Raw genomic sequence first — 25,176 nt, 5'->3', positions numbered from 1 at the left:
TTTGGGATTGTGGGTTAAAGTCTCATCTGGGGTGAGTTCCAGCAGTGGACTTTTATGAAAGTTGGCTCGCCAACGACTGCTCAGAGTCGTGGTTTTGTAAATTCTAGTATTAGGTTAGACCCCCTTTTGCCTTCTGATCAGTCTTAATTCTTCATGGCATAGATTCAACAAGTTGAGATTATCTGAGTTTTGTGAGACAGTGTGTTATCCTACAGTCATCAGAAGATAGGTGCACTGTGGTTTTAAAAGGATGGACATGTTCAAGCTCAGTTGGTACTTAGAGCCCAAAGTTTTCCATTTTGTTTACACCAAATTCTGAATGGCGTGGCAGAAATCGAGACTGATCAGACATCAAAACATCCAATAATCTGTTGTCTTGTTTTGGTGAGCCTGTGTGAATTGTAGTCCCAGTTTCCTGCTCTTAGCTGACAGGAGCAGCACCCACCGTTAGGGATGGGTATCGAAAACCGGTTCTTGTTGAGAACCGGTTCCCACTGTTTCAATTCCTTGGAATTCTTTGCCATTTTTGCAAACGATTCCCATATCGATTCCAGTCGCCCCGAATGACGTCACCACGTTGCGGAGCGTCATTTACATGGCAGGAAACATGGCGGCTCAAACGCTCAAAAGTTTGGTTATACTTTACGAGAACGGATGACAACAGGGCAACTTGCAATACTTGCAAAGTAGATATTTCATTTAAGGGAGGAAACACTACGAATATGCAAAAGCATTTGCTCACAAAACACACAATGACCTTAAATGAATGTCGTGTTTTTAATTCTGCTCTCCGGACTCGTGAATCTCAACCCAGCAGCAGCGGTAACGTTTGCACGTCCTCTCCCGTTAATGCGGCAGGTAAATAATAAACTAACAGTGCATATTATGTTAGCGCGATCTGTCTTATTACAAAACCTGCCATTACTGTGCATTTAGGTGACCATGATGAGAGAGACAGAGTCTGGCTCAGATGCTGGCAGCTCTCACTGCAGTCTACCGGTAGCGTCTCCTTTCAGGCCAGGATAGACGAATGTCACCGAGCAGTGACTAAGTTTGTGGTAAAAGGCTTGCACCCATTTGCCACAGCAGATGCCCCGATTTTCGGTAAGTGAATGTGTTTAATTGTAGGCAGGGACATTACTGGATATTCTTGTGTAATTGCTACAGAATAATTTATGTTATACTTTGTTATTGCTACAGAAGAATATTTATTTTATTATTTTACATTTACAATTTTTTTTCCTGGGGACCCTGTGCACCCCATTGAAGAGCCGTAGGCTGCATCTCTTAAGATCTCACTGTTGGGTTTGTAAGGCCATGTTACTCCTAAATTTCTATCTTGTTCAAAGAGAAGATATAAAACAAAGTTCTAAGCTAATCAACCTTAGTGTTCTCCTTTTTAAAAAAAAGAATCGATAAGAGAATCGAATCGTTAAACAGAATCGAAAATGGAATCGTGAAAATCTTATCAATACCCAATCCCTATCCACCGTGGTCTTCTGCTGCTGTTGAGATGCTCTTCTGCATACCTTGGTCATAATGATTGGTTATTGTACTTCCTGTTGCTTTCCTATTAGCTGAATGTAGTCTGGCTATTCTCCTCTAACCTCTGGCATCAACATGCTGTTTTTACCCAGAGAATTACCAAACACTGGATATTTTCTAATTTTCAGACCATTCCCTGTAAACTCTAGAAACATCTATGTTTTTGAAATACTCAGACCAACAACCATGCCACATTCAAAGTCACTTAACTCGACTTTCTTCCTTATTCTGATGCTCAGTTTGAACTTTAGCAGGTCGTCTTGATCATGTCTACATATCTAAATGCACTGAGTTGTTGCGTTACTTATTAGATTAGATATTTGCATTAATTAGCAATTGAACAGGTGTACCTAACAAAGTGGCCAGGGACTGTAGTTAAGAACTTAGGTGCTAAAGAGTCAGAAAGTTCCTCCAGGAGTTGGTGGAGATCAAAATGGAGCAAAAACAAAACCGAATATTCAAAGGTTTACTAACAATAGCAATAAAGTCTTAGTCTCCAAACGTAATATATTTTAACTAGATGGAAAAGCTGGCCATTGTTCTCTGGGGTTGCATCTTAATTAGTCCTGTTTGTATGCAAAACATGCATGCTGGTGACAGTGAAAAATCTATACATCTGCCAGTTCTCACAATTAAAATAAATGTGTTTGTTAAGGCTGAATGCAGATGGAAATAATCTCCACAGAAGCACAGAGTTGGCAGATTGAGCTGCGAAGCTACTAATCAATCACAAAATACTTTTGGCTTGAGCCACTAATATTGGGTCTGAGCCATGTCACCAAAAATAAAAATGTTAATTGTCTCTGTATTCTGGTTAACAGGCTGCCTTCTTTACATTCTGCCAACTAAGCGCTTCCCGACAGCCTGAATTAAATATTTAATAAAGGTTCAGCTGTGGCTGCTCGTTGCTTTTCAGCACTGCTATAATGTCACGTCCCTCCAAAGTGCAGCATTCACAGGCTTTAATGCCAGGTAAACACATCAATCATATAAATAGTTTACATCCAGCCAGTTTATGATGCAAGCAGCTCGAGTTATGAATGTGGGCTTGGAGGTTCACACTGGTCAGTTATTGTACTGTGCATTAGAAGAATTTCCCTCAAGGCAGGTATTTTTTTCCTCATAAAGGGACAATAAATAACGTTTTGACTGACCCGGAGCTCAAAATGACTCTAATACGTCTGCAGAGGTTTGATGGCACTGTTGATCAATACTAATAATTCAGCTATTACTTCACCAGGTGCTGATGTGTGTGGTGTTCAAAACTTACTTTGTAGACTTTTGTTTTTAGAAAATGGCGCTGCCTTTTTAAAACATTTTTAACAAGCACGAAAGTACAAAATAACAGAAAAAGACTGTATTCTTCAGCCAAAGAGGAATAATTTCAACTGGATGTTTGCTCCAGCAACAAAAGAGATAGTACACTCTGTTGTATTAATCCAGCCTTACAATTTCTGTTGGGTTTTTCTTCCTCGAATAAACCCATTTCCACGCAGAGGAGGTATCAATAAGGCAACTCTCTCTGCTCAAACCCTGGAGGTTGTATACAGAAGTGATAGGGAGCTCATGAAAAACTAGATTATGTCCAGTCGTTGTTCCCTCTGGGTAGAATTACTGTGGACCTTGTTATAGTTTGGTTATAGAGGGCATTTTGAACTGCCAGGCTTGGCATTCAATTACACAGCCGTGTAATCTATGGCTCTCTCCGCCTTTCGCTCTCATATACAAGTAAACATCCATGTGCATACGGAGGCTATGACATGCACTGAGATCAGCATTTCTGTTTATTCCAGTACATGCAAGTGTCCTCGAGGGCCTGATAGCAGATACTAACAGGCCATCTGTGCAATGAACATGGTGTATCTGTACATCCAAACACTTACAGTATATAAGGACTCGTTTTCACAGTATGTTGCGAAATCTGCTGAAAGTTGGCGACATGCACCGATTTTTCTTCTCAAAAACTCGCTCAAATATTCCCCTACTTTGTGCATCTATTGGCAATGCTTTTAAATTTAGATAATGTACATTTAAGTAATGTACTTGGCATCCTTGCTAGAAAAACGTCCAAAGAGAAAATGGATAGATGGTATGAGCTTCACATCTAAGTGTAAATATTGTTTTCTGTTTTTCTTTCTAGCGGTAAACTAATTCTGAAGTATGCCCGATTAAGTACTTGCAAATTCTTTTTAAAGCTCACTGTGAAGCACAACAGCGTTGAAAGAAACCCTTTAAGCTTTAGTAACACTGAGAAGCAGAATCTGTAAATATCTACGCATTTCTGAGAGACTGAAGAAAAGAAAGCCTTCAGGTTCGCTTTAAGAGTTTTTAACAACCAATACTTGGAGATGCAGAACTGAAAAAGTCTTGAACTTCCACTGTTTTTTTACTTCAGACAACTTTTTAGGAGGTTTACACTCCAGTATCTCCGATCATACTTCTCATCTTTCTTGTGTCCAAGGAACCAGACTTGAGCAATAGTTCTCCAGACTTTCTGAAGGTCTTTCAAAGTGTTTCTTTAGACATTGGCTTCTTTTTCACTTACTGTCAGTCCAGAACGTGTTCCCAACCATTTTAAAAGGAATGGCTTTGTCTGTTAAGCCACTTAACTCTGACCTATAAGTTATTCAAGCATAAAAAGACTCCTAACTCAATGGATGAACCAGTTTTGTTTTTGTATGTAACAGCCACCTTAGTGAAGAGCCTACTTTACTTTTTTAACTTTGTTATTAGCAGCCTGTCACAAAAACACTTTTTTCCCCCAATTTCTTAAGTACAATCTATGAAAAATACCAAAGATAACTGTACTAGTATGGTATTTTTGCACCAGGTGATTCCCAAAGAGATATTAAGTAAAAACTTGGTCATACCAAATTCCGACTTTCAAGCTCGTTGGAATTCTACTAATTTTGTTTTTGCTTTATATGCTGTATTTACATGTATGTTTACACATGCTTCATTAAATCACTATTTCCCATTTTCCTTGCAAAATAGAAAGAAGTGGGGGTGGCTCAAGGCTTTTCCCAGTGCTGTAAATTAATCTGAATCTTTTTGACCCAAGAATTACTTTGACGTAATTTTATCTCATTATGTAAAACTCTGGCAATGTTTAATATGAGCGTCCACCATTGGAACAGTATACACAGCTGAAAACAAGAAAAAGAATAACAGGTCCCTGGTAAGAAAGCTAATTAATCCTCAGTGGTTTTCAGTGTAACTCAGCAAAAAGTTGCAAACCACTAATAATTAGCCGATGTAACTGTTCACAGTTACAAGGGCCTGTGCTGTGCTGAATGGCCATCCATCTGTTCCAGCCTGAGTCAAGGCTCTGCAAACTGTGGTTTCTAAACGACATCCATCTGTTCCTACTCGCTGTCACATCGCCTGATTACAACCCAGCGTGCACTCTGATGAATCCAAGGAGCATGTCCTCGGGTTGCAGCTCAATCGTGTATTTAGTTCAGAATTGCTGGCAGCAGGTGTTTCTTGTGTACTGTGTATATGAGAACTGTGTGCCTCTCACCATAGTGATAACTACAAATGGGCATCAGAAAGGAGCTTCCAAAAAGTACTGTGTCAGTTTAAAATGATTTGTTTTCTCTCTTTTTCCATTTACATTGTGTTTTGAACCTGCTACAGATTCCTTGTTTACACACAACCCTTTCCGCTGCATGTAAATCCAGGTCCTCCTTTTCTTTTCCTGTGTCGTTGTCTCCTGCTTCTCCCAGACGTCACACTCCTCTCCCTGTCACTTTAGGCTTCGGCTGTCAGATGAGAACCCTGGACAGTGGCATCGGCACCTTCCCTCTCCCCGATTCTGTCACCCGGGCCAGCGGTCGCCACATCCCTAAATCTGAATCCAGCCCCGAGGGGGTGACCGGTGGCTCCTCTGAGCTCGATCGGGAGCCTCCCTCTTCTCACCCTGACCCCTCACAACCTGATGTGAAAGTGCCTTCCCTTTCAAAACCCCACCCGCATGTCTCTATGAGCATGGGTCACTCCCTGTCTGACCCCACTGTGACCTGCAGCAACGACAACGCCCAGGACACCCAGAGCCGCCTGCCCAAATTAGCATCCTCAGGTAAGACAGGAATATTAACTGTAAACAAATGCCTCACAACATAGCCTTCTTTTTCCTGTTTGTAGACCCTTTATAGTATTGACCGGTCATTTTAAGTGGAATGGCAACCCATTGAGTCGAGTCCCCTATGGCATCGCAGACAAGTTGTACTCATTGGTGTAGAGTGAATCAGATTGACTGCAACATGATGGGAGTTTCATAGATTAGAAGCAGTTACTTACAAACCTTTGCTGAGAGTGATTGCAGTCAGCCAGAGCTGGTCTCTGATCGTTTGGAGACAGGTTGCCTTCCAATAAGCAACCTGTTTAATTGTCTTGTGATTGAAACTGTTTCCTTAGGAGTTGAAGGCACTGCACGATCAACCTCTGGGGAACCAGTTGGTTGCTGCTAACTACTTGCATTCGGTCACCAAATGCAAAAGAAAAAAATCAATGCAAACACTGGGCACCCACCAATTTTTCCTAAATGGAATGAGGTTGTAGTCCTGAATGGAAATCTGTGGACGATTTTTTTGAAACAGCAGAGATGGCAATTGCCCAAAAAGGCCAACTGTTTGCTTTGAAACAGTCAAAGTGGAGAATACACCCAGCTACTCGTGTTGTTACACTGACATGAGTGCATTGGTATTGGATTAAACACCTAACCAAAATATCAGCCAAGTAAATATGGCTGGCTAGTTTGTGAATCTCTTGGATGAATATTTGATTCATAGTCAATCTGCCTTTCAGGCCAAATGAACAAATCCACTACAATGACAGCAGTTTCATTTCTGAAGAGTTTCCTTCAATGTTACAAGTGATGGTTGATGATTTTCTGCAGTATATCTACCTGCAGTAACCCTAGTTTGTGCATTCGCTTGTATAAGCATTACATTTACAACTTGCAGTGCTTCTTAAATCAAAGCAAAGGTGCCAGCCTCATTTATATCTTACAGATAATAGATGTCTGGCTTTATTAATCTAATATATCACTGATACTCATCAGTGCTTTGTACTGTTAGTTTTTTACAGCACTTTTTTTCTTTAAATTAACTTGAAGGTCATCAGAGCTGCCAGGATGTGGCACCACAATAGAAAGAACAGTGCTTTTCATTGTGCTTTTCAGGCTATTCATGTTTTCCATCGAGGTCACAGTGGAAATAAATTTAAATCCATGCCTGTAAACGTTACCATTATCATGTTTGATGGACAAAAAGCCTAGGCTCGAAAGCCTCAGACAGCTTATTTACCTTTCAGGAAGTTAAGTGAAGTATTGAATGTCACTGTACTTTATGTTAATGCATTTTCCTCCTGACTGCTCAAGGGCTCCCGAGGAGCAGACAAGAGGAAGCCGTTTGGTTTATTAAACTCTGATTAAAAGAAGAACCTTGTTTGTTCAGCTAATTCAGAGACTAATGCATCAACACTGACATCTGATACTCAGTTGAGATAGTAGAAAGCCATACACTCCCACTCCCCGAGGAAAACCAACAAATGCAATTAGATAGGCACGTCACCGCAGCCATAGATCATAAAGCACCTTCTGCCTCGGCGTCGGCCATGATGCACGGCAGAACTGCGGAGGGTAGCATGCAATCAGATGGCTAATTAAAGCTACAATAACATGCAGGGATGAGCGCTCACACCCGGAGATTTATGCTTACAAGACATTAGGCGGCATCTCGTTCACCCCAGTGCTGCGGTGTCACTGCAGAGGCAGGAATCTGAGGCAAAACTACAAACATAAAGTGGCTCCTGTTGAGTCTTCCCTGTGAAACAAGTTGATTATGAAAGCCTTAACAGTAAGCTGTGCGTCTTTATCACAGGTTTTACCTCTTTGTCCTTTCCTTCATCATTATAAAAAATTCAAAAAAAGCAAAGGATACCTGAACAGACAGAACGTCTGTCACATTGTTTGTTTCGTAATGGGTGAGAGGAAGAAGGGGAAAGGACTTTTATGATCTCCATGCAGATTTCTCAGATGGAGACAGAACACGAACCAAAAGCAGCCCGTTATTGTAATGCAGCTGAAAGAGAGGTTTCTGAATGCGAGACAATTAAACTGGCGTCTGACAGCACTAGGTAGAGTGATAATAAGACGGCCCGACGTCATTTGGGGACGACAGCTGAAAGCTGTTCTGTTGGCTGCCAGGAGTCGTGGATGGAGCAGTCACAGGGTGGACGCTGTTAATGTTTCATTCAGATATGCGAATGGGAAATGGGTTTATAGCCAGCTGGATAGGTTTCGACTGAATGGATGTACAAGATGTACTCATCCCGTGTTTCATCAGCCTGTCAGCTCAAGGAGAAATTACCACGAGAATTACAGTGGTCTTTCCCTGCTCCACTCCCACGTCTATCTGCCCTACGTCCAAATATGTTGCAGTTTGTAGTTTATAAGTAAAAGTCCTTTTCGATTGTCGCTCTGAAGTATTTGACTGTTCCTCAAATGACTGTCGTGGTAGACTTCTGACTTGCTAGCTTTACAGCTGTTTCTCCTGTTTGTGCGGTAGCATTTAGCTGGCTAACAAACCATTCCGCTTCTGTTTTGTCGCTGAACAGCCTCTAGTTGAATTATTACCACTTTTTGGCAGCAGTGGCACATTACACACTATCAGGCACATCGATTAGCACAGCAAATATATCAATTTTAAGAGAAAAAGTAGTTGCATAACCTATTTGATCACTTATAATTGAATGATTTTTCAAATACTCAAAAATCCTGCGTGTATCTAGTTGCCAGTGGATATTCCACGCTCTGTTTGCACAGGTAATGCACTTGGTCATATGTTAGTTAGATCTTCTTGTAAAATTCAGTGGTCAGTGTTCGCCACATCACCTTCATCACCGTCTTATCATGTTTGTTATAAACCTCCTGCCTCATTTCTCTTTTATATCCCTCGATTTCTAGATGCAATCCAGTCAAAGAGGTTGAGTTTTTGTGCCCCACGCAGCAACATCTCAGGTTCCACTGAGGACAAAGAGACAGAAGCAGAGAGGAAGATGAAATCCAAGGACCATGATATGCTGGGCGTAAGTCGTTTACATTACACTTAGTCTAAGTTGACATATTTGTGGTTCTTAAAGGGACTCGAGAGATACCCAGACACTGTCTCAAACTTTACACAGTTTCAAAGATGAAATTCTTTCATTAGCTGCAGAGTTGAAAATGGTCATTGCTTGTTTTTGAGGAATGAGGTAATAAAGTGGTGGCCACACACTAGCATTTTTCCCACTAATGTCACCAGGGAGGCTGTATACTTACCAACTGTTGAGGGTAACGTGTTGTGAAGGAGCTTCTTAGAAATATCTGTTTTTGTTGCAGTTAATTACTTTTGAATTAAGCAGTTACAGTTTTTTAATACGTTTCTTTAGCGCTGCTAAGCTAGTGAGATGGCAGAAAAGACAGCCTTTTCTTCATGGAAGTATTCACTTTATTTTGAATATATAGTTGAAAGGAGACAATAACTGCATCACAGTGAAATGCAGTGTGCGTGTGTTGAGAAAAATAATGATGGCCGTGCTGCAGCTACAGAGCATCAGTGCCTAGCTTTTAGGTCAGCTGAAACTGTCACTCCAAGGGGGATTAATTAGCTTGTTGCTGATTATGTGGTAGAGGAGAATACATTCAGATGTAGAAGTCCGGTAGGATATACTCCAATCTGACAACATAACCAACATGCACAAGCTAATTATTACCTTTATTTAACCAGTCCCATTGAGATCAAAGAAATCTGGCCAATATCTACAGCATGATGTGCAGTGTACAGATACTCACACAATCACTTCACTGGTTAAAGTGTGTTTAGAATCAGATGTTTCTGCAGTTAGTCCATGTCCAAGGTGCACAGGAAGAAAATTAAAAGAAAAAGAATAACCCAGAAGTACTGTAGACTTTGCTCTCCTCAGCAGGTAAGATCACACAGGCCCAGAGACTGGTCTGCAACCTCGTGGCAACCTCCAGTCATGAGTGAAAAATGCGTATTCTCCTCACTTATGTTTCAGAAGGCTTTTTATTTGACAGTTAATAGTCTCTGTTTCTGGTTTGTGTCACACTTTTCACAGTTTCACTACCATTTAGCAAGTAGTTGAGAAGTGCTTGCAGACTAGTTGGCAACTGCTGCAACCACTAGAGACCAAAGCAATTAAAAGGAGGTTACTCCCCAAGCACAGTAAACCTCTTTGCAACTAGTTTCACCTAGAAAGCAACTTCCAGCAGCCAATTGCCAACAAAGTTATTCTTGGTTGCCAGGGGGGTTGTTGACCAAACTCTAGACCTGTGTGACTGAGGTCTTATAGACCTGGGATTCAAATAGTGCTTTTCTAGGCTTACTGACCGCTCCAAGCACCTTTACACTACAAGACACATTCATATGCACTAACGTAGTGCCTTATTACATGTTGTTTAGGTGCTTTAGCACCACATCAGGGGCATTTATAGGGTTAGTATAGTTGCTAAGGGGACACTTTGACACTTTGGGATTGGGATCTATGGCTCCCAGCCGGTCTCCAGGCCTTTGTGACTCTGTAACATTACCGACTGTTTTATAATGTTGCAAATAACTTTTAAAAGTAAACTTTCTCAAAACTGTAGGTATCTACATATGAATAACTAAATTTGCTACTGAACTAAAAAAGAGAGAAGCTTAAACACCACTTTGCTTTGCAAAAAGTTAACTTAGTCATGAGGGCTATATTTAAAGTTTTTTCCTGGTATCTTCTCTGTGCAACAACCAGACTGCATAATAGCGCTCGTATGGATTTGAAGGCGCGTTATGTCTCTGTTTTAAAATGACTTTTTTGTTGTCCATGAATAGGAAAGAGCCTTGCGAGTGTGCACGTACTCAGGCAGCAGCAGCGACACTGAGACTGAACCCGAGGGGACGGGAAGCACTTTGGGCTCGCCGCAAAAGAGCCTGATCAACAGAGCTAAGAGGAATGACTCAGGTGTGGTTGAAAATTGTAGTCGCTGAATCTTTCATGAAGCTTCTTCAGTCTTTATCTTTTGTAGAAGTTGGATCAAGTTTAACAAAAAATGCCTTTTTTGTGAATCTGTTTCCTGTGTTTCTAGTCGAGCAGAATGAGGACACCCTGAAGAGAAGAAGTGTGGAAAAATCCTTGTCAATCATGGACTACTACCAACACGACATGTTCTCGCACCTGGAGAAGGACAGCAGGAAGCTTTCGCAGTACAACCTGCTGCACAAGGAGTCGGCCCTTGATGGAAAAGCTGGAGACAGGCTCAGTGTGAGTATTCAAACTCCTCATTGTTTCCCCGCTAATCAGATTCGCTCATTAACAGCTGTTTTACAGGCTTGCTGCCGATTCCCATCAAGCATTTTATTCATGTTAAACTTTCCTGTCAAAGAAGCCGTCCAGTAGGTCACTTTCTAAGTGTTTCAATTTAGCGGGTGAATGTTCTGTATATTAATAGTTATTATTGATTGGTAGGCCTCAGAATACCATTAGAAAGAGAAACTGCACTACGCCCTGTGTTTGTTGTTCTAGGATAAATCAATTGGCTCTTAGCGTAGCCCAAAAAGAGGCACTTTAAAGTGTTAAAAGCCATGCAGCTCCCAGATGTATGCTTCTTTATGCAGCATAAAGAGGATGAGTATTGAGTCAGAAAAACGGCGCCTGACCTCAATGAAAGTCTTCCCAGGATGGAAGATGCATAATTTCGCTTTCCTTGCAGCGGAGGCAGAGGGAGGAAGAATAAATTGGACCGTTAGGATTCTCGTATGTCGCAAACTTCGGCAAGGAGACTCCTCAGATGGTCAGACTCTCAAGAGCTCTTTCAAAGTCACTAAAAATCCAAGGTTTTTTCCTTTTTCTTCCCGCTAGAGTTGTTTGCGCTCCCAAGGTTTTTCTCTTCGGCCGTTTGGAATCGTTTACAGATTTTCACAGAAAAAATCCGCCTAATTGCTTTCGATCACCTCACCCTCTTGTGTCAGCGGGTATTTGCCTACAAGTATTTAACGCTGCTGAATGACAAATTAGAATCAGAGACCATGAAATGGCCTGCAGCCTGCAATATGCCGGCTCTCTGGGACAAACTCTCTTACAGTGCGCCTGCCCCAGCAGCAGCAGCCCTGACATAAAAATCCATAATTTAAAAAAAAAAGGCCTGAGTCAGCACGACTTTTTAAGAAAAACTATTGTCTATTAGAGATGGGGGAGAAAAATCTCAATTTATGGTGTGGGCTGGTTCTCGACCTCTGAAGTCATCTTGGAATTTAAAATGAGATCAGATCGAATCTATTTGTAATCATTTACACCCACAAATTAGAAAAAATAAACATTTTTTCGAATTTAGATCTCACTCCCACCATTAAACAGTCAAGTTTTGTTGTGCACATGCAGCCTCCATCTGAACCATGCTGCAGATTATTATGACAAATTGCGCTGGGTGTAGGTGATGCAGTGAGTCCAGGGTGATTCAGCAAGTAAACACACACCCGAGTGTCCTGAGAGCGGCACTCGAGCACAAATGAATCCCCCTAAGCTCCGAGGTCAGTTTGCTGACTCTGCCAAGTCAAGCAAAAGCAGCGTTTCGATCAAGTATTACATTATTGTACAGAGGCCGATTCGCCATTTAACAAAGCAAAGTTCAGCGACTCCACTCGAACTACAAGCGAGGAAACAGGAAGAGAGAGATTTCTGATTCTGATCCGAGTCCCGGTGGACAGGCAAAGCATCGAACGGGAAGCTTTTGAAGTGACGCTGTGCGGCCAAGCTGCAAGCACAGCTCCATTAGCCCACACGCAACGGACTCAAACAGGACAAGCAAGGCTGTGTTTGTCTCATCCTCAGACCTGCCTGTCATGTAATTGGATGTGCAAGGCTACGTTTCCCAGTTGAGTGTTGGCTTGCAACACTTACAGGGACTGCTGCAATAATGTGAGGTCAGAAGTTCAATCCCTGAAGCACGCCTTGTCAGAGTGAAACCCGTGAAAACTTGCTGTCATAAAGCTGCTCAACTTTCTTTAAAAAGCTGCTTAGTATTGTTTCACAGCTGTGAGATTATATTAGTCTGTGGATGTGCCTAATTCTAATATTCACGTGTTTTTGAGCACGTACTTTAGGACCAAAGCTGCAATGGCCCCAAATGCAGTTTATCAATAGGCCTCCATTGTACAGTAATACAGCGATAATGAGTGTTAGCTGCTACCACTTGGGATCAATGGCTTTGTGTGTCGTAGCATTGGAGGTTTATGAACTGATCCAAGAGATTAAAGAAACAGCTTCCTCAATAATAGCTGACACTGTCATGAGGAGTAATTTACTTGTAGACCACTTTGCAGGTTTCTAACTCTAATTTCAAGACACTTTGCGTTTGGTATGAAATGTGTCGTATTTTTCTGCTATTCGTATTATGGTAGTCATGTTTACTGCAAAAAGTTCAAATAAAGCAGCAACTTCCATGCATGAATAACAAAAACAACGACATTTCAGAAACTGCAGTTTCTCTACTGGCTCTGAAAATGACTCGTTCCCCATAGACTTCCAGTTTTACAGAGGAAATAAACAACTTTCCACCCAGCAGCTAAAAACTGTTTTTATGGTTTTAACCAATTTTCCCCCAATTTAAGAGCCTGGCTGCTTTCACTGGAAGATGGGTGCCAACGCAAGTATCCACACCTGTCTGCTAGGCTAACCAAATAATGTGACGAATGATATCTGTTCCTGCTACCTTTAGCTTATATCTCAAGTCCTGTTTCTCACAAGGTAAAGCTGGTTGTTGTTAATCCAAAGGTTAGTAGTTTGCATGTCACACTGTCCTTGAGCGAGATACTGACCCCAAGTTGGTCCCAATATAGAACTCCTCGAACGAATGTTAGACAAAGTGCTTAAAGTACTTGTAATACCTGTTTCTTAGTACGCCTTTACTACCAACTGAGTTTGATTATGTCTATTGCTACAAGACAGGATGGATCTATGCATGCGTGGGCCCTGTGATTGGCTGGTACTGACTAGGTATTTGGATTAATGAGCAGTTAAACACACGTACCTAATGAAGTCACCGGTGAGTGGAAGTACCAGTCCGTGTAAAATGTGACTTTTCAAACCCAGGGAGACAAATCCAGATGAAGAGGAAGTCTGATTAGCTTTAATAAAAGGTAAAAGGTGTTTCAAATGCAACAACAGCACACCTGAGTTTGTCTAAACTTTTTCTTAGGTACAAATAGTATTGTAAACTTACAGTTTTTAGACAAAGCACCAATAAAAAACCCAAAATACAAATAAAAAAGAGCAGCTGTAAAATTTAACCTGTAAAGTTTGACTCCACCTTACTACTGCTGCATAGTAAATTTACATTACTCCGATGGGAACCCACTTACTGAAGCATCCTATCGCACTGTGTACGTTTGCTGTGATTTTACTAGCAGCTAATTCCACTGATTTCAAACTTCTGCGTTAAAATAAGCATTCGTGTCAACAATAACCTTATTCGTCAGCCGTGAACCGACCGTAATGATGGATGACTGCTTCTGAACCCATTTACCCCGCATTATTCCTCTGAAAAAGACAATCTATCCGAGTGTCATCACCTCCTCACCCCTGGCTGTGCACGTCCACACCTGTGCGGCCGCTCTCCTTTTGTCGTGGCTCGGGAGCATTTGACTGTCACCGGCTTTAGTTTGGGGAAGTTTGGTGGCTGGTAGCGAGCCTGTGTCAGAGCCCCGTGATTTAAGCGCCTTTAATAACCTTTCACAAACACTCAGGAGAGTGATGTAAAGCTCAGCGGCTCCCATCAGGGCCCTCACATCCCGTGCTGGCCTCCCATTCATCATCCTGACAGCACCTGACAGCCCCGCTAACGGCGCCCCCCGCCCCCTTCTCCTTTCTATCCTCTCCTTCCTCCCAGTCTCTCTTTCTCCCACGTGTCTTTGCCTGTCTTCCCCTTCAGTTTTGCCCCTCTCTATTTCTGTCTCCCATACAACTCTCTTTGTCTTTCTTCCCAGTTGACTTTGCGCGCTTTCGCTCTAAACAGGTTTCCTTTGTCTCCTTCTGTCTTGTTTTTGTCCTCCTTGAATGAACTTTTGTGCTTTTATTGCTTTTCCTGCTTACTCATTACTTTCCCCCCTTTATTTCCATGCTTTGTCTGGGATATTGCTGCAGGAAAACAGCATCAGAACTTGTGCCAAGGTGTGGCATTGGTGATATTCCTGTGGCCCAGGTCCAAACAGAACCCTTCTGTGTAGCACAAATCAGCAGACTCCTCAAGCGTGGAACAGCTTGTTACCTTGGGCAGTAATTACATGGTGAGGGTTAGGGGAACATTTCAGTTGACATGCAGTTTGAAATAAGGCCGCTAGATAACCAAAACTGCATCAGTGTACAAATAAATATCAGCAGCAGGAATATGCGCTTCCCCCTGTGTCACTGTCAGGCTGATAGCATCGCCAGAGTCAGATGGAAAAGACCCCGAAATAGAAAGCGAGAAGCCGCCATCGCACTTTCACCACACTGGCCCGCGATCAAATTACTCGCGCAGTGGTGACAGCAAAGACAACACATAGCCCGAGACAATAAATAAGTTATATTAGCATTTCCCCTCCCACCACCACTGTTGTCCTCATTGTAAAGTAACCCAGACGCTACGATCACACGATGCACGGACACGAAGTTGCTGAAATTCTGTCAGCAACAATAGAAAATGAGTTTTCCAATTACTTCTCCCTCCAAACTTTTCTCAAACCTGACACTGACCAAACTTGTGATTTGTTGCCTCCTTTCAGCACAGTTCACACTGAATACACTTTCACGTCATTGAAACTGGCCATGAATAGTTTCTAATAACCATTCAACACCCAGCTTGATGTCTGTCCACAGCTGCTCTGATTTTCTTGCAGATAACATGGGAAAAAAATTGTTTTGTTAGTATTAACACAAATCTCGCTTCATAATGCCTCCATGTGCTGAATACAGATCTGCTTCTATTAATTTTTTTTCACATCACATCCTTTCGGCAAACTTAAATGCCAGCAGTGGACTTGTTGCTTTATTTTGAGGATGAACAAATAACATCTATGTCAAAGTCCTTGAGCTCTCAATCTTGGCTCGTGGTGACAGGAAGGTTTGCTAATTGGTTTACAGTGCAGATAATAATATCTGTCATCTTATTGCAAATTATATCTTTAATAAACCAGTCGAAAGAAGCAAGTCAATCCTCCATATACATTCATGTTAAAAATACATACTATTCAGGAGAAATAAACATGTTTGCAGCCTGTTACGAAACTAAACTAAACTACGGTAGATGAGGGCCCCTTTAAGCCACCCATTTTAATCGTATTAAGGTTCCAAGTTATGCAGTATTAAAGCATCATCTATGTATAAATATATAATGATGAACCATGCATGTATATACCAGCATAGCCATACGTTTGACACTCACTGATATGTCAGTAAATGGCAGTCGTTGCAATTTTCAACCTCAGAGTTTACTTCTGGACCAACTGCTTTGCATCAGCTGCTTTATTAAATAGAAAAACAAGAATAATATAGTTATAAATATGCACTGATTAGTGTGTAATTATGTTTTCTAACAAACTGCAACTGCAGACTCAAAATATGAGGCGTCATGTCAATGTTTTATTATATGAGAACGTGTCCTCTCCACCAAAGAATGCAAAGGAAAGAGAAAACGCAAACAACATTTTAATAAAATGTTATCCTCAATCTCCTGAACACTAACATGCAAAAATGTGGATAAATATACTCATTTATTCCTGATACTGTTATTATCAGCACATTAGACATGTGATGCTCCTGTCTCTGGACATCTGACAATGAGCTCGCTAAACAGCAGCAACAGCTGGTTATAAGCTAACATTATGCCAGCTAATGTTAGGCTTGAGAGTCCTAAAAACCACACTTTCCCTCTGATAACAGTTTGATTACATTCTCAAATCCTTGGTGAGTTTATTCACTAAGTGTCCAAGTCCAATCCAATAGAAGACAGTTTCACTAATGTCAGATAATAGAAGCTAACGGTGGCTAATAGAGGCTAACAGCAGCTAACAGAGGCCAACAGCGGCAAAAACAGCTGCACTTACTGACAGAAAAGTTCACACGCCCTAAACAGCTCATCTCAGCATCACTGTCACTAGACAGAAAATTCTTCATTGTCAATATCCCAGCATAACAAAATTACTGACAATAAATACCATATTTAAATATAGCTTACCAACTAATTAACAGATACATGAGGGTTGTAATGGTATGATGCTGAGCACTTTACATGAGTTTTTTTTGCATAATATAAAATCCCCATAAGGAGGTGAAACTGCACATGAGGTTCATGCATAGTTACTGTGGGGTGGTGTTAAGACGGGGAGGAAGCTGTGTTTCGGTATGTGTTTGGATAGTTTTAAAGCGCCTGCCATAGTCATAGGAGCCTGAACAGAGATCGGGGCGGTCGTGGCTCAAGAGTTGGGAGTTCACCTTGTAATCGGAAGGTTGCCGGTTTGAGCCCCGGCTTGGACAGTCTCGGTCATTGTGTCCTTGGCTCTCATCAGCCTCCTTAGAAGGTAAAGTCATTATTTTGCCTGATCTGTGGCTGCTGATGTGTTCTCATTCCAGGAAAGGCGACCCCACCCCCTCCCCTCCCCGGGAACTCCAAGATGGCAACTGTTACTAGCTCCATCTTTTATTTACAGAGTGTGGTTATTACAATTTTGGTCATTAAAAGCTACTAAGTATAGCAGTGTGCATACAATTAGTTTGACTTCATGAGAAATCTGAAGGATTACAGATCTAAAGCATAGACGTGTAACATCTGTACGACTCAGAATATTAACATAAAAAGGGAAAAATACATAACAGCAGGGGAAAACGAAAAAATGTTTCTTGCTTGAGCCTTAATAAAAGACCCTTTCACTCAGCTTTTGTAGCAAGCAGGTCTGCTGAATTTGAGTTTAGACATCCTATTACTGGCATGTGATGCAGAACCAATTGCTGATTCGGGCCCTCGTGTTTTCAAGAAGGAAGCTCTCACTGAGACGTCCGCCTGGAGCCTGAGTTATGTGTGGAGCCATCATTTTGGCTGCGCCCGCAGGTGGTACAGAGACCTGCACCGGGAAGCTTCGATCTGCTGGTAATTGTGTTCCTCCGAAATCAAACCCAATCAGCGATAGCACAGCCAACCCCCCTTTCTTTTCTCTCCTCTTGTTTGTGACGAATGGAGGCTGGCTGAGAGAATCAGCATCTGAAGACTGTTTTTCACTGTCGCACAGCTAATCACAGATTCACGTTGTGCACTCTTTTCTTTGCCCCGAGGCGGTTTAACGACAGGTCTTTTCTTTTTTGTACAGCTGACAAAAATCTGACACAAAAATACGAAAGCTATGAAAAAGCACGCGTGGGTGTCGAATTAAAACTCGTCCGGTCTAATCTGCATTCAGCACCTGTTTTTAATTTGGAAGTTAACCTCCGCACCTGCAAAAAATTAAAAATAAACTGCTCCTGTGTGTCAGATGTGAGTCACACGTCACCTCTGGGCACATTTTTCCTTTAATATTTCTTTTGATTCCGACCTCTTTACAAATTTATGATGACTCCACCTCCCAACAAAGGTCACCGTGCAGATTAATGGGCCTCGATGGGATGTTAGGGTTTTGTGTTGATTCGGCATCGGTCACAATATGAGGTGATTACTTTCATTTTTAGCCTTCCTGTTGAACTTTTCAGGCATTTTCTTTTACATTTCATGTTTAAAACTCTTCCAGGATTTGATGCTCTTATGAGACCTGCTGCATTTAGAGGCAAATGATTTCCTCTCTTCCCTCTCAATCCTTTCCTCATCATGACATAATTTACACCTGGGTTGGCACGTGAATGTAATTAGGTTGTTAGTAAGAGAAACTGAGAAGACTTCACTAATGTTTCACTATAGAGCAGTGACATCCCTGTATCGAGCACGAACAGCCTGCTATGTCTCACAGAAAGAAATCCAGTTTCAGCGGTATGTCATTTAGTCAGTAAGCTGTCACTGCATACATCTACAGAAGCACCACATCACTAAACGTGGAATATTTTGATAAGATAAGAGATGAGGCTACTTGATAAGGAGAAAAACATGCTAGATCAGGCTGCAGCAGGAAATGGAAGAAACCCTAAATGGACACACTTCCATTACATACAGACCTTAGAATGAATTAAAAATATAAATAATAAAAAAATAAATTAAAATAAGCTGTTCAATCAATGGTTTCACAGACAACAGGACTAATTAATTAATTAACAGCTGTGCTTACATAAAGGGACACTGCACTTCCTGCTACAGTTCAAAATTACGTGACTTCAGCTTCTTGTAGATTGATGCTATGAGCCTGCTCCTGCTCTGTGGCTGGAAATGTCAACCCTGTGGACCAGACTAACAGCAACAGGCTCATGTGAAGCTTTCACCCTACAGTATATTAATTAGGCTGGGATATAGCAGCATTATGAACATAGACATTTTTACAGAGTAAACAAAAAAGGTGAGCTAATGTCTCCTTAGGTCGCCCACTTTTACATACTGTTAAATCAGAAATAACCAAATTAAACTTTTCTCGTTGTGGCCTCTTTGATAAAAAGGAGAAATTCCTTGCTTTATGACTTATTCGATCAAACCCTTTTGGTTTTTATTTAGGTGGAACTTTTGTAATAAAGGCTGTGAAAGCATGTATTTATGGCTAAGTAAGACAAATGTGATCACGTTTTCAGTGTGATAAGAGGCAGATGAGACCTTCATATTAAGGGGAACTTTTAAAGATCTCTGTGTGTGCGTGACCCTTGCGGTAAGAGTTTGCACGGGCCAAATTGTGCTAATAAAGTTCAGTGGTGTATGTGTTTGTGCTCCTTGTGTGAAGTAGTTCTGGATTTATGTCCGAAGGGAGCTACAGCTCGCAGCTAAATGCTAAACGGTCCAGGTTTGGAGGGTCCCTAGAGGTTGTCCAGGCCCTGCAGCTACTCCTCTGTGTACTTACCCCTGCAAAAAGCACCTATGAAGATAGCTGCTGTGCTCCCAGGCTTTATTTGTTGCAGAAATAAAGTTGTTTACAGCCTCTGAGGAGGTGTTTTGATGCTGAGGGGTACAGTAACTAGCTTGTTAAAGTGTCTTTTGGGACACGCATTAAAAAGATACTGGGAAGCAGGTACATTATGAATAAGAACAGACTATTTTTAGGTGTATGTGTTGTGTTGCTTTCCCTCTGAAGGGATTATTTTACTCTGTGATTGTGTGGCAATGGGTCATATGACAGTGAAGCAGACGGCTAATGCATGCTTTTACAGTTTTTGTAGCTGAGTTAGCTAAAGGTGTGTTTCTTGGTCTGGCACATTTTGGCATCAGCTAAGAGATGAAACCACTCCTGCTAATTGAAGCAGTGTTAACAAACAGCAGCTTTTTTACTAATGTATTCCTACAAAGCAGATGGTCAGAGGTAATGCAAAAGAAATAATAACGTTGAATGGCACAGTTAATGTAGCAGGAAGAGTGCCGAGGTGACCAAATTCCCTGCGATGAATGCCTGCCAGCACCCAAGACGTACATTTGGTCGTTGAGCGTGACAAAAATCTCAATATAGATCACTGTCGTACTCACTGTTGTTAGAGTAGAGACAGGGCAGCGCAAAAGTTCACACTGCAGCATTTACCGTAACATGAACTAGCGTGTATTTGCTCTTCATTAACAGATGTTCCTTTCTCTCTGCAGAAAGAGATTCCCATGGAGAAGATGCCCGTCAGCGCAAGCCAGCCGCTCTCTCTCGACTTCTCTTTGGAGTCCTTAAACAAGCTGAATCAGAGCAGCTCCAGCAGCCTGTACCCGGACACGGGCTCGGGCGGCCGCAGAGCTGACTGCCACGCCGACGGGGGGAAGAGCGGAGAGAGCTGCTTCAAAGGAGACGAGGCCTCGTCCTCCTCCAGTTTCACGAGCAGGCCCGGGGTGGATCCCGTGGGCTCCCTTAGCGACTCGCTGTACGACAGCTTCTCTTCCTGCACCAGCCAGGGATCCAACGAAGTCTGAAAAAGCAGGGCTGTAGAGATGGAGTCCAGTTTTCAAGACATTTCTCTTACGTCTTTGGACTCCTCAAGTCTTTCTTTGGGTTTCAGATTCTGTCCTTCTTATTGGAAATCATGCCTTGATTGGCTGGAGGTTGAACGACACAGTGGACATATGGAGTGGATTTTTGGGTAGATTACATCTGTTTTTCTAGGGGATTACCCCTAACAGGGTTGGGCGATACATTAACCTTTTCTGCCACATCTCCACAACTAATTATTTTTGGCAAACTGAGGTACACCTTAGCATCTTAAAGCAGCCATTCCCAAATGAAAAATATATATTAATTAAAAAACTATCAATTTGAAGTGGCATTGTTTTGGAAAGCCGACATTTTAAAAAGTTTGTATTTATTTATTGAAAACGCCCAAACTTTGGGAACCACAGATGGGATAACAGCAACTCTATCAAACAATTAGGGTAGAAAACCAGGAACATTTGGCATGTCAGTGAAAAACTTTGATATCTGTGTACAGCTTTCCACTCTTGCTCATAAAACCTCCAGAAAGTAAGGAGCTATTGCACTTTAGAGTTAATTATTTACAGCGACATTATAAAAGGTGGACGTACTTCCGAGTATAACAAAATAAATAAAGAAATAAAGCCAATGCAGAAGTGCCTTAAACCTGCATTATTCTTTAATAACCACCAGGGAATGCAGACCTGTAGTTCCAGAAAGACTTGTTGTCTATGGGAAAATAATCCAGAGACAACATAAGTAAACACTTTTGTGATGAGTTTATTAGCTCACTTGCTTAATTTGGGTCATACTCAGTAAATATTTAAGTCCATTCTGTACATTCTTTGAAGTTTAACGATTATCCGGGGTGTGCCATGTCCGTCTCTCGTCAACTGCAGTTTAAAAACATCGGAAGTTTGAACTTTTGAAACCAATGGGTGATGTTACCACAGCCACGTCCATCTTTTATACTGTCTACGGTTGCAACGCAGAAAATTAGCAAACTAAAACGCCAAAAATCTCCCGTAATAATACAACCGCCAATCATCTGAGCCGGTCACTGTCCTATCGCCCAGCCCTAAACACTAGTTTGTGTTTATTTTCTTCTTTTTTCTCAGCCTTGCAAAAATGTCTTGGTTTTGGTTTGGTTTCCTCTTGATTTCCTCTCAACCTTCAGCTAATCTTGGAGTGGACTTGTCTCAGTTACAGCCCTGCCATGAAAGGACGAGTGCCGGTCCCCTCTGCCTACAACAAGAAGCACTTAGAAGAGCTACAGACGCGAGGATGAATCCTCAACCTAAAAAAGAAAAGAAAAGAAAAAAAAACAGGACTTTTAAAGGTTTGGCTTGGGTGTGGTGGACTGGACAGCAATACACGTTTGTATCATTAGTGACCACCCCTCCTCCTCTTCCTCCCACCATGCTGGTGTACTTCTTATCATTGCACTGTAACAAATACTGTACAAAGATGTGTAAAATAAAAGAAAACACGACAAGCAGAATGGGCAATATTTGCATAAAACTCCATTTTTGAAACTCTTTTAAAACCCAAGGTGTCATTTTATGGATTGCTGCTATGTACAACGCCCATTGAAAAGTTTCCCCCCCCCCCCAAAAAACAAAAAAAACCCACCTGATCCATCTTTGTCTACTCTCTTGAAGCAATATTTTTCAAAGAAATAATTCAAGTTTTCTTTATTTTTTAGTCATTTTTTATCATTTTAATCTTGTTGTGTTTTTCCTTATGCAGTTAAACACCCAGTGGTGGCAAACTATCTCCGCAGCTTCTCTAACGAGGACGTTTCCACATGGTACATGAATTAATGAGACCAGGTACAGATAAAACAAGCAAACATAAGGTGTCGTCGCCCGTAGCTCAGGGAACATACTGGACTAAAGTCAATTGTAAAAATGAAAACGCAGCCATCGGGAAAGCGTAGACAAATGGCTCTCCAAGCATCCAAACGTAGTCTCATGTAGCATAACACACCCAAACTCTCCAAAACCTCAGCTTTCCTCTCGTGGCTGTATATTATGTTGTATGTATTAAAAAAATATAAGTTAATATCAGAACGGGCATTGCTGATCGATATATATGCAAGTAAGAACAAAAAGAAAGTAAAAAGATGTAAATTGTTTGCCAATCGTTCAACCTGTTTAATGTCTGCTGTTTGGCGTCTTGTGTTTTCTTTCGGGGGTTCTTCTTCTTCTTCTTGTTTTTAAAAAAAGTAAAAATATTATTTTGATCAATAAGAGCTCACGCTAAAATGTTTTTTATCACTTTATTTTAAAAGACATATTTGAACTTTAGGAGGACTTATGCCAAATTTCTCTCTGGAATTTGACCAGCTGGTGCTAATCAACAGAGCCGACTGTGTGTTTTCGATTTTTCTATGAAACTGTTAATATTGTATGAAGAGAGTCTGAAGAGGACTTGTGTATTTTTCTAGATGTCCAGTATTTATACCCACATTTTGTACTGTCAGACTGTAGTGTGATTGTCATGCTTCACCTCTTTCCTTAAACCTTCCTTTGTAAAGAGAAAGTTACCAGCAGTGTTACTTTGGTAATTAATATTATTGTTATTATTATTATTACTGTGTGCAATTTGTCTGTTACACTAGACTTTAATGCTATATTTTATGTAACTATTTCCTAAATAAATACGAGAAACTATTTCCTATTTCAACCTGAGCTGCAGGATGTCTGTGTGTTTTTCTGAGCAATATAGTGAAGGAGGTGCTACGTGTACCTTCATGCGCGGTGATTCATTAGACCTTTCTTTAAGTGTGAAAATCCAGGTTTGGAGAAAGCCCTCCCCAAAATGTTTCATGGCGTGTAATCACTGCTTCCCCCTCACAATCTGTCATCAGGGGCTGAAGCTCAGAGCTCTCCCTGCAGAGGGATTTATAACCATTAGTCCCCTGATGGGCAATTATACGCATATAAATAAACGCAATTAGTTTAAGCACGCTTGGAAGATTTCTCTTTCTCTGTGTCTGCCTCTTAAGCATAGGCTTGTAGGTTATTTGATCAGCACGCGAGCAGATTTAAAGTCGAGGTTAAGTAGTATGCTTTTTTTTTTCTTTTGTTCTGTGCACCTCCTCAAGGTGAATCACAACGTAAAGAACTGACAGTATTAGACCAATAACCCCTGTGAGCAGCATCTGGTGACTGTGGGAAGGAAGAACTCCCTTTTAACGGGAAGAGATCTCCAGCTGACCAAGTCTCAGGAAGTGGAAGCAACTGGTAGAGGATTAGGAGAAAGCGAAGAGAGGAAAGAATAAGAGAGACATAGGTGCACTGATTTATTATTAGAAAAGACTGTATTAAAATCTCATGAAAAGGTCACAGAATTTGGTGATGACTACAGCGGTATTACAAAAATAAAAATGAGTCACAAAGTGCAGAACTTAATGTATTTTCACAGCACTGAAAATATGACTCAAAAACTGAAAAGTAGTTCAAGTTCTCAAAGTGAGTTTCAGAGACGTGCAAACGGTCCGGAAGCCAAAGCTAACGTCAATTGTTGCAAATAATAAAATGGAGCAGTAATCAAGTGATTATAAAAGTCTTCCATAAAAGATGGGTTAATAATCAGGCACACAAACACTAACATGTCTAAGTGTCCTTTAAAGTTAAACCTTGCTTGTACCTGCTAGCTCCTGTGTGCAGCCCCAGTGGCCCAATGGATAAGGCACTGTCCATCCATCCATTCGCTTCCGCTTATCCTTTTTCAGGGTCACGGGGGGCGCTGGAGCCTATCCCAGCTGTCATAGGGCGAGAGGCGGGGTACACCCTGGACAGGTCGCCAGTCTGTCGCAGGGCCAACATACAGGGACAGACAACCATTCACACTCACTTTCATTCGCACATTCACACCGGATAAGGCACTGGCCTCCTAAAAGCCAGGGATTGTGGGTTCGAGTCCCATCTGGGGTGCTGTCCAGCAGAGTGGCGCAGCGGAAGCGTGCTGGGCCCATAACGCAGTGGTCGATGGATCAAAACCATCCTCTGCTAGCACTTTCAGACAGCCACCTTGCTGCCCTCGTATACAAACGCTGGCTTTGCCACTTCTAGTACTGATGTGTCCCTTTATTCCTCAAAGATTTTGGTCTATTATAGACTTGATGTCATCGCTGAGTTGCTGCAGATTTGTCCATCTAGCATCCTAAAGGCGCTCTATAGGACTGAGATCTGGTGACTGTGGACTGAACTCATTATCATGTTCTGGTATTTTAAAGAGTACTTAGCAGAAATCTTAAGCAACCTAACTAATAGGGTTCCAACTCCCAGCAAAAAATAAATAAATAGGGAACCACCCCCCAACCTCCACCTCATGATGCTTAATCGACGTAATCAACTTTAATTTGATGCAGTGTGGGGAAAAAAAATGCACAGAAATAAATTATTTTTGAAAAATAATTAAATAGATTCAACATCTTTCTTCAACAGAACTGCAGACTGCACAGATGGTACCTTCCCAAAGGAAAAAGTAATATAGCTTACTAGGGTATATTAGACTTAACAGTTACTATATACAGTAATGGACTTTGGGTGTA

At 41.5% G+C, this 25,176-nt stretch overlaps 1 protein-coding gene and 1 non-coding gene across 6 annotated transcripts in view; both read left to right on the top strand.

Annotated features, from left to right (window-relative positions):
* LOC102212933 (nck-associated protein 5-like) overlaps positions 1–22,233 on the top strand; it is a 179,164-nt gene extending 156,931 nt beyond the window's left edge. For all 5 annotated transcript variants that reach the window (XM_005742237.1, XM_005742238.1, XM_005742239.1 and 2 more), the window contains 5 exons: positions 5,303–5,626; positions 8,516–8,637; positions 10,422–10,551; positions 10,676–10,851; positions 20,309–22,233. In XM_005742237.1, coding sequence (XP_005742294.1) covers positions 5,303–5,626; positions 8,516–8,637; positions 10,422–10,551; positions 10,676–10,851; positions 20,309–20,620 — 1,064 coding nt within the window. In that variant the 3' untranslated portion in view covers positions 20,621–22,233. The remainder of the gene's footprint in view (positions 1–5,302; positions 5,627–8,515; positions 8,638–10,421; positions 10,552–10,675; positions 10,852–20,308) is intronic.
* A 2,329-nt stretch (positions 22,234–24,562) lies between these two features.
* Positions 24,563–24,634, top strand: trnam-cau (transfer RNA methionine (anticodon CAU)). The gene has a single exon. It is a non-coding gene; the product is annotated as a tRNA-Met (tRNA).
* Positions 24,635–25,176: the final 542 nt, after the last annotated feature.

Source organism: Pundamilia nyererei, unplaced genomic scaffold (assembly GCF_000239375.1).
Source record: "Pundamilia nyererei isolate P.nyererei 1_Seehausen unplaced genomic scaffold, PunNye1.0 scaffold00118, whole genome shotgun sequence".
NCBI lineage: Eukaryota > Metazoa > Chordata > Actinopteri > Cichliformes > Cichlidae > Pundamilia > Pundamilia nyererei.
Note: the sequence above shows the minus strand (reverse complement) of the source record. Positions and strands in the feature narration are given on the sequence as shown.